The sequence below is a fragment of the Melopsittacus undulatus genome, chromosome 6 (genome assembly GCF_012275295.1).
Source record: "Melopsittacus undulatus isolate bMelUnd1 chromosome 6, bMelUnd1.mat.Z, whole genome shotgun sequence".
Classification (NCBI taxonomy): domain Eukaryota; kingdom Metazoa; phylum Chordata; class Aves; order Psittaciformes; family Psittaculidae; genus Melopsittacus; species Melopsittacus undulatus.
Genome location: NC_047532.1, coordinates 10,501,769 through 10,518,890, shown reverse-complemented (window position 1 = coordinate 10,518,890; position 17,122 = coordinate 10,501,769). Strand labels below are relative to the sequence as shown.

General features: G+C 48.4%; 1 protein-coding gene across 1 annotated transcript in view; it reads left to right on the top strand.

Annotated features, from left to right (window-relative positions):
- The first annotated feature begins 12,514 nt into the window (after positions 1-12,514).
- Positions 12,515-17,122, top strand: part of DNAJC6 (DnaJ heat shock protein family (Hsp40) member C6) — a 39,019-nt gene continuing 34,411 nt past the window's right edge. Inside the window, exon 1 of the mRNA XM_031050900.2 lies at positions 12,515-12,749. Coding sequence (XP_030906760.2) covers positions 12,515-12,749 — 235 coding nt within the window. The remainder of the gene's footprint in view (positions 12,750-17,122) is intronic.

Sequence of the window (17,122 nt, the reverse complement as noted above, 5' to 3'; positions counted from 1 at the left end):
CATGACAGGTTTGGGTGCGTGTCCCTTGCAGCTGGGGGGAAGCCCCCAGTTTCATAGAATCACAGAATCCCAGCCTGGTTTGTGTTGGAAGGGACCTCAAAGCTCCCCCAGCTCCAACCACTGCCATAGGCAGGGACCACTTCCACTGGAGCAGCTTGCTCCAAGCCCCTGTGTCCAACCTGGCCTTGAACACTGCCAGGGATGGGGCAGCCACAGCTTCTCTGGGCACCCTGTGCCAGCGCCTCAGCACCCTCCCAGGGAAGAGCTTCTTCACATAAGGCTTGTAGGATCTTGCTCCTTATTTGCTGTCTGTGCTCCACGCTGCTGTTTTACAGCCTGGTTACTTTAAATCATCCTTTTGCATACCTGTGCCTGGGGATCTGTACCTTGAGCTCCTCTGTTGTTTCCCCATCAGTCATCATCTGCCCTGCCTCCCCTGGGTGTTCTGCAGAGTGATTAAAGCTTCCGGGGTGCTCAGATACCGTGGGGATAAGGGATACCCAAGGAAGAGAACTGGAATTACTGGTGACTGCTTGGAGGAAATGGAACTGCTAGTTTGTAACTCCATCACATCTGTAGTTACAGATATTATATATAATATTATAATCTGTATATATATATAATATATACAATATCATTATAATCTATATTATTATAGTTGATAGTATAACATATTGGTATTATAGTTATCTGCTGTGATAAATGTTTGGGGGCAGTTAATAGTATCTTGATAGTGTCAGCTAGTAATGGGGATCCAGGGAAGTGCCTCAAGCAGCACATTGCCCCATTCCCTGCTCTATGACATGCCACATCCCCTCTGACTCCATCCAAAGGGTTTCACCTTCCCCAGAAAGCGAAAACAAGGGAAAAAAAGGAATAAATGTAGAAGATGGGTTCGTTTTGCACTCGATGGCTCAGACCTGCAGACTCCAGATCCCACTCCATGCCACATTTTAGACGATGTGATATGTCTGCCTCCATCCTCATCATTCCGTGGGCTCTGTAATCCCAAATATCACCGGGCAGGGCCCGGAGCAGCGCGCACTTCCCAGGCAGCAGCGCCCCAGCCCATGGCCACCGTCGCTGTCATCGTCGTCTTCGCCCCGTGACCCGGGACTACCGGCGGATGAGGAGCGGGGAGGCGGCGTGCGGGAGCGCAGCCGGGATCCCGCAGCAGGAGCCGGCAGCCGAGGATGCACGCAGCTGAAAAGGGAGGTAAGGAAAGCTTGGCCGTGAGCGGGATGCGATGGAAGAGCAGCGAGGCGGCTGCGGGGGCACCATCAACGGGGGGACCTTGTTTACGGCACGTTTGTGCTGAGTAATTATTGGGAACGCACGCTGGGATCCTGCAGCTCGGGAAAAATCCTGCTCTAGAGCCCTGTTGTGTAATGGGCTTGAGGGTTTGCGCTGAAAACTGCTTCTCTCGGCAGGGCAGCTCATAGCCCTGTCTGGTGGGCAAGCAGAGGGGCTGGAATTCGGTAAGCTCTACCTGGGCACAGAGTGTTGAATAACCTCCCTCCTGCTCCGGGTAACCCAATGATTCCGTACCAAAATGAGCATCTCTTCTTGCCACCCCAGAATACGTGTTCATGCATTTTAGGGTGGTGAAAGCCATTTGAGCATATTATTGCAAATGAATCAAAACGAAGTGATTTTCTGGCTTTAATTAATAGTTGTAACCTGTATCTAACATAGCTGTACTTCCTACGGGAGGGGTAATGGGGGGTATATAAATGCTGCTATGAAATACTGATGTCCAGCCTCTCACAGCACATCCCCTGAGAAGCTGACCTTCAACCCCCCCCATTTTTTTTATACTGACACAAACACAGGGCTGCATTCCCTTTAAAAACACTACTTGGGGCCAAAAAAAGAGTAAAAATAACAGCTGTGTAATACATCATCGCTTTTGCTTTAGTCTTTCTGAGGGAGCTCCGGCCAGGTGTCCCGGGTGGGGGGACAGCAGGGATGGGGCTGCCTCCTATGGCACTGCTGCTCCAGGTAGGTGTTTATCCCCCTCGGCATCACCTCGGGAGCTCTGTGACTTTAAATCAGAGTATATTTAACATCTCCCTGATGTATTTGTGGCTGTCGTTACTATAGTCTTATTTTGGGTACTGCCAAGGAGAGGAGAGGGAGGAGGAGGAGGAGAAGGGCGAGGAGTATCTTGGACAGGCCCCCAGGTCTGCAAAGTGCAGACTTTATTCACCTTCTGCATCTGGACCAGGGCCTCCATCTTCTGCTATCCCTTCAGCTGTGGATTTCTCTTAGTCATAGCCCTCCCCGAGAACAAAATATAGCTGAAAACTCAGCGTACCGAGGAATTCAGATGGCACAGGCAGCAGGAAGGCAACCCGGGCTGCACTATATTTAGCTGCCTGTCACACAGCCGGCTTGTTTGTGGTCCCAGAAACGCTCCCAGCAGATAGATGCAGCATTTTGGAGTGGCTGCAGCCTTTAAGGAGGAACCGCATTTTGTCCTTGAGCACCAGGTTTTCCCTGCGGGCCGCCGGCAGTGTTAAGCGCCAGTGTTTAATTGCTGACCCGACTAATCCGCTGCGGATTAATCCCGGGGCCTCCCGCTGCACCCGCGAGTCTCCAGAGCTGGATTTTGGGGCAGGATTTGCTAAAATCCATCCCGCTTCACTGTAAAAATGCGGTTGGCAGCCCAGGGGCTCTGTGGGAGAGGGCAGTGCGGGGCCGTAGTGATGGAGAGTTTGGTACCCAGATGTGCCACACAGGTTTGGGGTCAAAACTGGGGTATTGCTCAGTGCTGACACGCAGGGTTGTGTTTTATCTCACCCCCAGCACTGCTCAGGTGGCTGAAGTTCCCTTTGGAGAATCAGTTGGCATCATGAGGGATAGAATCACGGAATGGTTTCAGTTGGAATGGACCTTAAAGATCATCTAGTCCAACCCCCTGCCGCGGGGTATGTATGGGATATAGCAAATGATATAATGCAAGCATCTAGTTAAAGATCTAGCTGAAGATGTCCCTGGTCATTGCAGGGGTTTGGACTAGATCATCTTTGAAGGTCCCTTCCAACCCAAACCATTCTATAATGAACATCCAGACCCAAAGGGGTGGCTGCTCCTCCTGTGGGATGCTCTGGAGATGTGGAGATATCTGAAACCATTGTGAAGCTTCTCATGTGGGTCTGTTCTTTGCCTGGTGTGGATTTGGGGGATCATGGTGTGGAAATCCCAGCTGTGCTGTACTGGGTCGAGATACTGTCATTTCCATCCACCGTGAAAATTGGATTATAGCTGCTTCTTCAGGGTGGATAAAGCAGCCACAGGAAGCTCTCAATATGAAAATGCTCTAAATATTACTTTTTATTCTTCATATTGAATTAGAAACAGCATTTCCTGAAGTCTTACAGTAGTTTACATTACAATAGCATACAAGGCCCTGTTTTGACTGGCACTGTAAGCAACGTGTAGATTTCTTTCTCTTGGATATGTTCTTGTCTTCAGTAACCAGAAGAGGATGGGAAATGACAACATTTACATCCCTGAATCCTAGCTGGGAAGCAGAGAGGTGGAGAAACCACATGTGCAGAACAATGCAGGGAGGCTGAGGCAAGAGCCAGGATTTTCTCCCATTCCTCTGAGATGGGGGCTTTGCCATGCAGGAAACTTGTGAAGTTTATTCCCTTCCCCAGACCATGTTTTGAAGGGATAAACCCCCCAAACACTCCATTTCCTTTTCCAAGGAATAGTTTACATGGAAAACTTCAGAGGGGTCGGATGCAGGCAGGCTCTGGCTCTGCCCACTTTCACTCCCAGCATTTGTTGTCCATCCCAACAGATTTTGGAAGGTGTTTAAACTGAACCCCATCCACACCAAACTCCCAGCCTGGGAGCCACAAGGCATACTTACCTTAAAGCCAGGTGGCACAGAGCAGCTCCTGCAGTGGTGCTGAGTGCATGCACCTGGTGCTAAACTCCTTCCTGCTCTCAATGGTGTTGGAAACCTGAGCTGGGACTGGGGGGAGCCATTGGGGGGAACCTGTCCTCACTCAGGGCTGTTTGAGAGCATCCCATAGAGTGGAGCAGCTCCCACTGAACCCATACAGCAGTGCTGGAGGCATTGCCAGGAGAGGAAGATTGCTTTGAATCCTTTCTGCTGAGTCAAGCTTCATTTGGACAGAATCACAGAACGGTTTGGGTTGGAAAGGACCTGAAGTTCATCCAGTTCCAACCCCCTGCCATGGGCAGGACACGAGGTTGCTCAAGGCCCTGATGTTCATGAAGCTTTTCTATTGCTTGGTGTCTTGTAGGCATCGCAGCAGTGCATTCCACAAGAATGCTGATTCAATTAGTGTTGTAGGAGACACTGAACTGGGGTTTGCTGCCTTTCATGGTGTGTATGGGTCACAAGGAGAAGGACGAGAGCATCATACCCAGCCTTGCTCCCTGCCTTGCTTGTAAAGTCACTGAGGACCAGACTTCTGGCTCCTGTACTGCTGAATTTACAGCCTGCATCCACGATGATCTGTTGCAAGCTATTCCCATGCCGATGCAATTGGGTGACTCTCCCCTTGAATCATGTCCAAGCCATTCTTCCAAAACTGCAGAGCACCACATGGATTGAAAGCAGCATCGTGGGAGAGAGCAGATGCAGCCTTGGAGAGACTGCTTCAGTATTACTTTGGAAAGGATGAGCAGTTATAACCCAGACTGCATCAGCTGGGTGTGATGCAGGGCCTGTAAGTCAGGAGATGCTGCGAGCTGAGAGAGACATCATATTTTAATGCTTTATATAGCAGCCAGAACAACAAAGCTCTAATAAGGTTATTTTTCCTACTAGTATCAAATAAAAAACATGCTGCCCAAATATATAAGAAGATAGAACCACCTTAATGGGGATGTGCTGGGTTTCTGGCTAACCTCTAACTCATCTGTATCTTCTTAACCTTTGTCACCAGACCTTACTTACACATCCATCCAAGAGAAACCATCACTTTGAAGCTTGGAGTGAGGATATTCACCCCCTGGCCCACCCCCCAAAGGAAGCCTCCATCCCATACATCCTAAAATGAAGTAGCAATGAGTGGATGAGGTGAGCAACAGCCATCAGCATGGGCTGGCAGTGCCAGTGTAATTTCCCTTCTGTTTTAATGGGAAGACTCAGTGTGTGGAGGGTTCCTTGGTCTGAGCTCCCTGTTTCCATTGTGGTGTTTGCTGCTGGAATCTGACCCTGAGCCCATCAGCAGTAGCTGAAGCCACCCTGCAATGACCCCCTTGTATCATTTTCCTCCTTGCTTTCACCACCAGCCATTTTCCCAATGCAGACAATCACCTGCTGCAAAGAAATTCAGTATTTGGTCTTTCTGTGTTTGCAAACCCCAAGATCTGGGCACTGTACTGTTTTAAATGCCAGCGCTAATGCATGCTTGCGTTACAAGTGTGCTGAGTAACTCAGCCTTGTAACTCCTTGCAAGCTGCATGCAGGTTTAATGTAAAGCTGAGATTTTTCCAAATCTATGGGGCATCTAGAGCCCCACTTCTTTCTTGGTTAACGAATGTAGAACTTCTGTTGCTAGTGGAAATGTTTGTGTGTTTCTCAATTCCTGCCTTTCATCCTGCAGGGATCACACATCCATGTATCTTGCAGGCTCCCAAATGGCTTTGGGGGGGCTATATGTGGATTTTTCTTGGTATTTAGCCACTTATGGTGAATGGGAAATGATGAATAAACTGCAGATAGGCAGCAAAACATCTGATTCTTCCCTAAATGTCCAATTTTGGCCAGAGGAGTTGTATGAATGGCTGTAGAGCTTCCTATTTTCCAACACTTTGAGGCTGGGGCCCTCCTAAGCACACAGTCCTATTTAATGTCTCCTTATAGACCGGGTTTTCCCGTACATTTCTCCACTCTCTTGGTGAAGCACGTACAGTTTTAGCACCTACAGCAGCCTTTGGCAAGCAGCTCCATAGCTCAGCGTTGCTGAGGAGCCAGTCAAGTCCTTAAATACTCTGAAACAAAGTCTTGGGCTGAAATGAGTGAGTTGTGTGTCATCCTGACAGCGCTTCAGCAAGGCTGAAAGGCAAGAAAGACAACAATATGCAGACACAGCAATGCTCTTAATGGTGTGTGCTGTCATGGAGAGGGAAGGATGGGAGAGAAGATAGTAAGAGAGTCAAAGACGAGTCAACTGCTAAGGTTTCTGATAGCATGGGGTGAAACTGTCCCCCCTCAAAGCCTCCAGATGCTCTCAGCAGCATTATACTCAAGTTGTGGTCTCTGAGCAGAAGGAATGCTTTTATGGGAGTGGTTGTGGTGCTTTTATTGCCACCAGTGCTCCTGCCAACAAGGGTTTCCTTCTCCAGGTGCTTGCATGAGGACCATGAACACCTCTGAAATGAAATGAGGGCTGTTGCCTGACAAATCCTTGCTGGTGTGTTTGTCAGTGTCCATCCACTGCAGAACACATTCACTGGAGCTTCAGCTGCTGAAGCTGGGTATTGCAGTTAGGTTTCACTACAGCAAAGGCTCCAGGTTTCCTCTGATGAAGGAAAGCAAAGGTTTAACTGAGTCTAACACTTAAATCAACTCAACCTTTCTCAGGACCACCTTTGCTATATACCAGAAATGAGCAAAACAGGAAGGGCCAGTTTGGAAGTTCCTGCATATTGAGTGGGATTAACAAAGGATTAGAGCATTTAACCCCCTTCTCTTCACCTGCATCCACATAACCCAGCCCTATTGGCCTGTTCCTGGGGCACGATGCACTCCACACAGGTAACTGCTCATAGGTAGTCTGTGATGGTTCCTTATTTCTCCGGCAAACCCAAGCATGGACACACTATCCCCATGTACAGAGACAGGAACCACATGGCCATCCTTGACTCCAGTCCAAATACCACTTATTTATCCTCAGCACAAGTCCAGCTACTGCTTTGAAATCTGATTTCTGGCTCTGTACCAAGAGCCTCTACCCATTTTGCTCTCACATTATAGGAATCAATTCTCCTGGCCAGCCCATGGCACTTCCTAAGCAGTGAATGGAGCCTCTACATGAGATCCAAGATCCTTGCTGCGTATGTCACATATACCCCAAAGCCATTTGTGCTCGATCCATACCTCTTCTCAGCATGGAAATGTGAAGAGCTTATTCTACAGGAGTAGGAACTGCAATGGGCTGGCTCCTGAGGGTTTATTTTGTCAGCTGTCACCACTGCTGTGACAGTGAACTGTCAGGCAAGAAACCCTTACACATCCGCCCTGATTGCCTCAGTGCATTCAGAGTCTGCAGGAGTGGAGGCTGGTGCCTATAGATAGAATACAAGAGTGATGGGATGGCTCCTGCTAGGGGGAGGGAGGGTCTAGCTAACACTATAACAGGATGGGACTAAGTTCAAGGCAGTCCCAGACTGAGGATCTGGCTAATTTTAGAGATAATAGTTGTTTAGAAGACACTGTTTTTCCTAAGCTGGGCTCAGAGATGGTTGCAAATCCTTTGGTTGTATCTGTGAAAGTTTATTCACTGCTCCTTGTAAAGGTTGAGGCTGATGTGACAGTTGTTGTTTTGATGAGGAGACAGGAGGAGGTATTTTGGTCTGGTTTTCTTAGGACAAGAAGTAAAGCAAAGAGGGTTGGTATCGCTTGCAGTGACAAGAACCAGGTGAGCTGAATGGAGAGCAGCACATGCAATCAAGGGGAACACCTTGAAGCTAATTCAAACGATGCTGCATGTTTTAAGTGTTTAAGATCTTTGGCTGCTGTTAGAACATACCAGGCCAAAAACAATACAGAAAAATTGAGGTATTCTTTATCTGAGGCAATAATGACCCACAGTGCAGGGCCATTACTTCTTACAGTTCAGCTGTGTTGCTCACTGATGGTAAGTGGGGTGGTCCTAGCCAAGGAGCTTGCTGGCTGTCATCAATACAATCAGGTTTGCTTCACCAGGGTTAAACAAGAGGCTCTTATTCAAAGTGCTGGCAGCTGTGGAGGCCTTCAGCATCCTGGGAGTGGAAATGCTGGTGTCAGTGCTCCCTGGAGAGGTATGCAGTGGGAGAGATGCTCCTCCTAAGAGGATAAGGAATGGATACTTGCCAGAGTAAAATTGCTATGGGGTAGGTGTAGGATGAAAGAGTCGGCATCAAAATGTGGTAATGCTCTTGCTTTCCTGTTGGAAGAGTGCTGTAGACCCTAGGGTCAGAGCTGCTGCCCATGGAGCACATTCTTCCCTGCTCAGTGGGGCTAAGGGCTGTGAGTGGGGCTGTGGCCTTGTGCTTGGTGTGGTGGATGGGGAAGGGCTAGGGCTTTGGATTGGTCTATGTTTTATCAGGATGTGGGGCTTCTGGGGTGAATGTGATGCTGAGGGAGACACAGTTGTTAGTTCTACACCCAGCTAGGTTTTAGGGCAGGAAAGATGTCTGTACTACATCAAGTTTTTGATGGTGAACTAGATGAAGTGTCAAAATACCTTGCTACCTAAGATGTATGGCAATGGCTAGGTCTGGGTACTAAACAAGCCCAAAAAGGTGGTGGTTGCTATTCTTTCAGGCTATGAAAAGCTGATCAAAGGCTCCAAGCCCTGAGAATGTGGTAGTGTGTGATGGGGTGGGTTACTAAAGGGTTCTCTAGGGTGTAACCGTGGCTGAATGCCACGGATGCTCCCTGTGAAGTGTCAAAGACAGAAGAGTTAAAGAGCTTGTGCTGTGCTGTTTGGTTTTGGGAAAGCCCGTTCTATAGAGTGCTTGTTATAGGAATGTTGAGGGCAGCCTGACTTCAGGAGTCTGTGAATGAAAGGTGCTTTGAGGAGGCAAAAGGCAAAAATGTTAATTCTCTGCAGCATGTTTTGATGGCCCAGTGACCCACTGTGAGGAGAAAGGCTCAGGTAAGCATGGGGAGACAGAAATGAGGAAAGAATTCACTGCAGCTTGGGCTGCAGAGAGAAGGGACTGCCCTGGGCCACAGTCTGAAAGTGGAAATATGAAATACGCTTGAGGAATGTGAAAGCTGCTTGAGCAAGTCTTATCTTTCTCAATACATGTATTTTTGTCCAGGCAGTGATAGAAGATCATATAGCAGAGCTGGTACTTCCCACATGCCTACCTATGTGCACACACCTGGGTCTGGGCTTCTTGCAGAAACCCTTTGTGCAGGGAGAGCTCATTGCTCGCAGCGAAGTAACTCTGGAAGAAGTCTTCAATATATTGAGTTTTATAGGTATTGCTCCAGGTGGTAAATGAATGCTCAAGATATAGCTGTTGTTTGTGCAGCACTCCACGGTTTGAATGTGTTCTTGAAGTAATAGGAGTGTAATATTTCACTTTAGCTCCTCCTCTACTTGGAGGAGAGGTGGAAAGATGGAATTGCACCTCAGCATGGTTGGTGCTTGATTACAGCTATGAAAAGAGCCTTTCCCCAGGAGAGGCTGCAACCCAGACAGAGACAAAGAGAGGTCGGCAAATCAATTGCCTCTGCCAAGGTCAGTAATGGGGAGAGTTTGTATCTCTAGAGTCTTGAACAACATACAATCCTCCTTAGCATGTCATTAACATCTCCCACAGCCTTAATGGCACCTGCCAGCCTCAGCATTCAAACAGAATACATCATCACTCTGCAGTATCATTAGCCACTGCTCAATAAACCTGCAAGGATGTTAATGAATTTTCCCAGTTCTTCCTTCTTCTCTCTCCTTTTTGAAAGCCATGTACCATTAACATGTTACTTGTTTGGTTTGCTTTGTATATAGCTTTCTTTATACTGTAATTCTCTAAAAGAGAGAAACTGCGTGGCCCTTCATTAGCCCAACTTAAAGGGAGAACTGGGGGAGAAGGGAATTACTTGATATGTTCTCTTCAGCTACAGTTCCCACAGGGCTGAAAAATGCATGGATAAGTGCAGCTTCAACAGAATCCCAACAATGGGCGTCCCTAATCCCATCTCTTTGGTTTTGTAGCAATGGTAATTACAAGCAAGGATGGGGTTTTGAAGTCTCTTTCCTCCTCCCTCCTCTGCCCCATATTCCCTGGAAAGGCTGCTCTGTCCCTACTCGGTGCTTGTGCTGGTGCTTTGCAGAACTTCCTTCTTTAGGGTAGAGCTTCAGGCAATGGTGGTGGATCTTGGAGGGAAAGCAAGCTCTGATCCCACAAAACTCTGGGACAGATGTGGAAAGAAATTAATTAATAATGGATTCAACAAGGAGAAGCAATTTATTTTCCAGCTATGGCTGTGCTTTGCCTCTGCAGACATGGCAGCAGCATTAACACTGGGTAGGAAATGTTGAGCCAAAGGCATGCTGTGAGGTTCCCGTGGGCAGTTCCAAGGAGGTTGCAGCTGGGCAAGTACAGTACGGGACTTGGAGAAGGGCAGCTGTAATTCCTGCTGGAATGAACCTATCCTCTTGCTTGTACCTTTCTTCTATAAGAACATTTTCAGTAGGGCTTTGCCCTTGCTGCCTAATGCAGACAGATCCTTGGTGCTCACCAGTGACAGATGAGTTTGGAGTTAGGAGAGGAAGGTTTGCCTAAGCTGAGCTTCTTGAGTGAATGGGTAAAGGTGGCAGAGCAGGCTGGATACCACAGGTGATGGTTTAAGATGAGGAATAGGTTGTGTAGGGTGTTGTGTTGTGCTAGATTTCACAGCTCATTCCCTGTAACAGGCTGCAGCTGTGTCCAGTGTAGGCAAACTTGAGTACCCACTCAAAAGTTACACAGCCTTGATGTTCTCCCTTCACCTGACAGCCTCTTGTTTTGTGTGTTTGAGCTGTTCTGGGCAAGCAAAAGACATGAAAATCATCTTGAACCCCCAGATTCCCCATTTTTTTTATCCTAGAGCCCAGGGATTGTATCTGAGGTTGACTGGGAGAGATGTACAGATGTGATCCCTAGTAAATGTACCTGTGGTTTTATTCTTTCTTTATTAGTTGCTGTATATGGGCACCAAAGGGAAAGGGGACCTATTCCTACTGGTGAGCACTGCAGTCCATGCACTGCTCCATACTGAGCAACGGATTAAGATCCCAGTAATGACGGGGTAGAAAATACATTATTCTAACCTTGAGTTCAAGCTGTTACTGGTGCTGACTCTGAACTGGTTACCTCAGGTTGGTTCCTTTCAGTTTGCTGTTTGTAAATGAGAGAACTTTAGGTCACAGCTGAACCTTGTTCACACTGTAATGTCAAACTGCAGGAGGTAGGGAAACGTGAGCAGGTATGGCTGTACCAGATGCTCACTGCCCTGGAGTGTTAAGCAGGAAAGTTTAAACCAAGTGTCAATAATAAAGAATCCTAGAATGGTTTGGGGTGGAAGGAGCCTTAAAGCTCATTTAGTCCCAATCTCCTGCCATGGGCAGGGACACCTTCCACTAGACCAGGTTGCTCCAAGTCCTGTCCAACCTGGCATTTCAAGTTATAGTTAGTGCTTAATGATGTTAATAATACTTCAGAAGCAAACACACACCATTTTTCTAAGGACCTTCTGTACTTTCTGTAAGAGATTGAAGGTGTGCTCGTGTCTGGATGCTGTGGCTTCTTTTTGCCTTCCTTTCTCCTTAAATTGAAATTAAATCGATGTAGGAGAGTTTAATAGTGGTCATTTCCTTTGGAGCATCCCTCCGCTCCCCTCTTCCATGTAAAATGAAATGATGATTTACTGTGGCTGCAGAATGTGTTGAGCGAGGCACGGCTCATCAGTTGTTCAAGGACAAGGACACACTTTGCATTGGTCTAAAGTCTGTTTACATGTGAACAGCTAAAAATAAATTGCCGAGACCTGACAACAGAAACAGCTCAGGAGTCAGGGGTAGCACTTCTTCAGCTGGGTGCCACCAGTTTGAAGCCAGTAGTGGCACAGGCCAGGGCTTGGGATGCTGCTGCATCCCTTGTTGTGTGCTGTATGAATCAGCGCTGTGGTTCTGGACGCCCACCAGTTACTTGCCCGCAGACAGATGCAGTGTTACGCTGAGCCAGGGATGCCCTTTAGGTTTTTGGAGGCTCAGCGCAGAGCTGCTGTGCCACCCCTCCTCCTCTAGACTGCAGAATGGGCTGTGTCAGCCGGCAACTCGGTGACCTTGGCTCGTTCCCAGGGAACACACCTTTCACTGCTGTGATAGATTGTAATGTCGATCGCTATTTGGAGAACACACCTGCAGTACAGCCCTGCCCTCCGAGCTAAGGACCTCTTTTGGGCAAGGGATGTGGCTGCTGGCACACGACAGCGCAGAGAAGGAAACGGGGTAGATCTTGCTAAGCAATGTCTGTGGCTGCAGCGCTTCCAGCGCCTCATCACTGATTAACTTCACGGTACCTCCACGGGGGCCTGGAGCCCGGACAGCTCGGGCACCCGGGCGGCGGCCTCACCGATTGCTTCCGGGCCCCGGAGGGGCGGGACGGGGCGGCACCGGGGCCGGGGCGGGGAGGGGAAGGAAGGGAAGGCGGGGGGGGGGCGGCTCCCCGGTGCCGTCCCGCCCTTCTCCTCCCCTCGGGGCGGCCGGAGCACTCGCCTTCCCCTCCTGCCCGCGGCGTCAGCGGAGCTCCTCCGCCCGCTGCGCCCATGAGCCTGCTCGGGAGCTACCGGAAAAAGCCGGGCAGTGACGGCTATGAATCCTTACAGCTGGTGGACAGCAGCGCTGAGGGCGGCGGAGGGGGCAAGGCCGGGGCCGGTGCGGCGGGGACGGGCGGCCGGAGCCCTGCGCGGCACCATCAGCATCACCAGTACCACCAGTACCAGCAGCACCAGCAGCAGGCGCAGCCCCGCGCCGAGGGCGGCAGCACCATGGACAGCTCAGGTAGGAGAGGGCCCGCCCGCCGCCTCCGTGGGGGTCCCTGCCGCACGCGTGGGGATGGGGAAAGGGGGAATGTTGGGATGGGAGGTGCTGGGTTGGGTCTGCTGCTTCATGGTGGGGTTGTGTTCATGGGGGGTGCCTGGGGAGGGGAGGCTGTGGAGGGACAATAGCGGCCCTTTGTCCGAGGGAGGGCGGCGGGAGGAAGGTGATCCCACCAAGGGTTGTGTGCGGAAATCACCGGCTCATGATTGACTCCTCTGTTCATCCCCAAAGAGAACAAGGTTGTTCAGGAGCTAAAATGGATGGAGCGTTTTGGGATCTTTCCCCAACTGACTTATTTCCCAGAATAGTCATTACTTTTCTTCCCCCCCTCGCCAAACTGAATTGGATTAATTGTGATAGATGATGCACTCTGCATGAACCATTTTTAATCAGGGAGTAGGGGACCAGATGGTCTTTACGACTGGTAATGGGATAGAGAGCTCTCCACCTCTAAATCACAGGTTCAAATTTGCCTGGATAACCAGTAATCGAGAGTGCTCATCTGATGGTTTTTAAGTGATGTCTCCAAACCAACTGGTTCTGGTTGGTTACGTGTGCCCATCACAATGAACATCTGCAGCCTTTGTGGAGAACTTCCAAAGCACTAACTTGTGGAAGGAAATACCCTGCCTGGTTGTGGGGGACTGAATTGAATGTCTGCCTGTTACAGTGGGGTGATCTTGCAGCAGTACCTGTACTATTCCACGAAAGAAACGGGTGGGCCCAGGGCACTCAGCAAGTATTTAAAATGCATCACCTTTGTTTTAAGGTTTTAACCTTAAACCAACCTTTTTCTTAAGGGAAAAACCCCACCCCAATGACCTACGTCTTGGCTTGAATGGGGAGATCCTTGCCTTGATTTTGTTTTCACGTTTGCTCTGCTATAATAGGAGTTGTGTTTTCCTCTTCCCCTCCTTGCCATTTGAATTTGCTTTCAAGAGTTCTTTTGAGGCTTGGCTTTGGTTTTTAACTTGTTTTACTCCCGCACTTTAGAAATGCATTTGAATTTGCTGCTGTGATTTCTCTGCTACAATTGTTTGTAATCACAGGATGTGTCAGTAGATTCCTACTCGCAGTAGGCTGCTGTGTTACAGTTATTTGGATTCTCACACTGGTAGCTGCTGAGATGGTGAGATATTGCGGTCACCTTAATGTATATCATTAAAGCTGTTACCTGAATGAGTTTCCTGGAACTTTAAGAACCAAAGGTGTCCGTGTGGTGGAGGGTGGTGTTGGCATCAGACAGTGTGGGAGCGTGCTGCAGCTCATGTCAAGCCGGGGCTTTGTCTAGCACCAGCTCAGTGTATTATTGAGTGTTGCTGTTGTAATTGTTCTGTTTGGTTTCCTCAAGCCAGTCCATTCCCTGACGAGCTCATGGGTAGCTAGAAAATACCCTCATTTAAAGGCTTTGTGCAATATTCACCTCTAACTGTCAAGACATCCTAGAGCATTAATTGTATTAATGCCCTCTATCAGTTTCTAGAGTGTTCTCCCCTTAACCACATGGGCTTGATCAAGGGCTATGCCTGGGATTTGGAAGATAATGGTGGAGAGATCTATGTCAGCCAGAGTTTAGCTCACTTTGGTACACTCACTACCTAAATTTTACTGGCACTACACATGACACACCTGATGCTTAAGCAGCGGCAAACCTCAGGCCTTAATATGGCCCTTGAATCAAATTTACAGGTTCATTAATGCTTAATCTGTTTTATAAGGGCTTTTTGGTGGGTGATTCTAAATCTTCATATGAAATTAAAACCAGGTGTATTGAGTGTAATTCTCTATTCTAAACCTGAGCTCCATACTTGTTCCTGGCTTCCTCATTTGAGCGCTTTATGCTGATAAATGCCTAATTTTAATCAGTTCATTGCAAAAACATTTTTCTTTGTCAAGTATGAAATTATGAAAGCTTGAAGAACCCAATCCACCCCTCAGGTGTGCTTGTGGTTTCTGGTGCTTCAATAATTGGGGCTGCTCATGAGTTGTGGGACATGATTTATCTTTAATGCAGTGGGAGGATGGATTGTTATGGGGGGGAATGGAGAAGCAGTGTGAGAGCGAGAAGAAAATCAGGTGGCTGGGGATTTGGCTTAATAGGAGCAAGAAAAAAACACCACCCACCTTCTGGGCTTTGTTTTATAGAATAGAGACTGTGTTTGTGTTGTAAATACTCAGGCTTTTGCCAGGAATGATCCCATAAGTCTAAATGGATAAGATAGGCAGTGGTGAAGCCCATCAGGTGGGAAAAGAGACGTGAATTCCTGGGGAAGGAAAGGGGTGAGATAAACCAGTGAGAGTGCAAGGAAGGTGTGCAGCTGGGTTTTGGTGGGGCAGGGGAGCCTTTCATCTGTGACATTAGGTGGCAAGCCCCTTGAGGTGCCCTGGCCACGTCAGTGCTTGTTACGTGCTTCCCACACACTTGACCTCCCTCATGTTCCAGGTTTTCCTTTATTTTCTGGTTTTAAATGATGGTTTCACGTGTGGTGGGATCAGCTGCTGCCTGAGTTAATGAAATGGCTGTTTGTAGCTAAGGAGTGAAGCTGTCCTGGGGTACAGCTCAGTGTCAGCAGGCAATGTGGGCCACTGGGTGCAGCAGGCTGAGTGCAGTGCTGTGGTTTGTCTGCCTCGGTGCAGTTAAATAGCATCTTCAATTACATTAAATAGTTGGAGAATCAAACCTTCCTTTTCTCTCCCCATGCATTAAGTTTCATCTGCACCAGGGCAAGGCTCTTTGGGCATAGAAAAATGGCCTTTGCTCTCTACAAGATGTGCCTGTGGATGAACCAATTACAGAAGTTAGACTGGTGAGGATTTGTGCTGCAGGCAAAGTGCCGGCAATTCTGGGGCAAATTGCTGTCGGTTTAGCTAGCGTGGCTGTATTTGCTATTGCTGCAATGACACTAACTCACATGAGCTGAGGAAGTGGGCCCCTGTTGGGTTTCTCTATTAATTTTCTTTAATTCAAAGTATTAGATGTTAAAGCACCATCTCTTAGTGCGGCTTTGCAATCTCATAAACAGCTTCTTGCAATGAAAATAATCAGTGGTTACAGTTTTGCTATGAATTCTGAGTACTTGTGATTATTGGCTTAATATTTTTTGGACTGGTGTTGTTTGGTGTTGAAAGAAAAAGGGAGCAAAAGCTGGGAACTAAGATCACCGTGTATGTGGGAAGGGGGTGCTGTTGGAAGCCAGGATCTGATCGGGACTGGAAGGGAGGTGGTACAGAGGGGTCGCTGTGTTGGTGTCATGGGGGGCTGGTGCTGGGATGGAGGGTCTGGCCAGGCTGTATTCAGTGGCTGAGCATGGAAAACTCCAGTTTTCAAAGTCTCTGGGATTGGTAAATGCTTCTTGATTCAGTTTGCTTAAAAATTCTTCTGCCACCATCACCCATGCCATGCAGAGGAGCACTAACGTGGGCTATCAGAGAGAAGTAGTGATGATTTAAGTTGCTCGAGGTATAGCCTGGGGTACCTGTGTGTTCACAGGCAGCATAAATGGAATCTCCTGCCCACAGTGATTTGAGCACCTCACTGTTAGGCTTGGGTTTAGCTCAAAGGAGCCAAGAGCAGAGGCTTTATTTCAGGTAGGGTGGCTGCAGGAGTTTGCTGCTGGCATCTGATGCTGCTGATGGGATGACCTTGCCTTTTGCTGCTTTAAACTTTGTCAGACTTGAACCAGTCAGAGTGAAATATTGGTCAGTGTGTAGTTTCAGTCTCAGATTTATGTCTTGCAGTGTGGCCTGTTCATACAGGTTTATGCTTATCTGTAGGTTTAGATTAGACATTAGGCAGAAGCTCTTCCCTGTGAAGGTGCTGAGGCACTGGCACAGGGTGCCCAGAGAAGCTGTGGCTGCCCCATCCCTGGCAGTGTTCAAGGCCAGGTTGGACACAGGGGCTTGGAGCAAGCTGCTCCAGTGGAAGGGGTCCCTGCCTGTGGCAGGGGTTGGAACTGGATGGGCTTTAAGGTCCCTTTCAACCCAAACCAGTCTGGGATTCTGTGATGCCTTAAGTGGGCATAAAACCTCTGTGCATCTTTAGCATATGCCCTTAACTGCTGAACATTCAGCTCCTGCTGAAGTGTTTAAAGCAGCTTCTATGGAATATGCTAGATGCAATACAGTAACGTGATCATAGCACTTAAACCTAATGGGACCTATATGTTACTGTTACCTGCCCATTCCTTCAGAAACCATGCTGGACTTGGGGCTGGAAGTTCTAGGATGGCGAGAAGGAGAGATAAAGGGAGACTTGAGCTTAAGCTGTCAGGACACAAACCATTGTGAGCTCAAAAAACAAATTGGTCTCTTTGGTGTTAAGTGCTCACAAGATG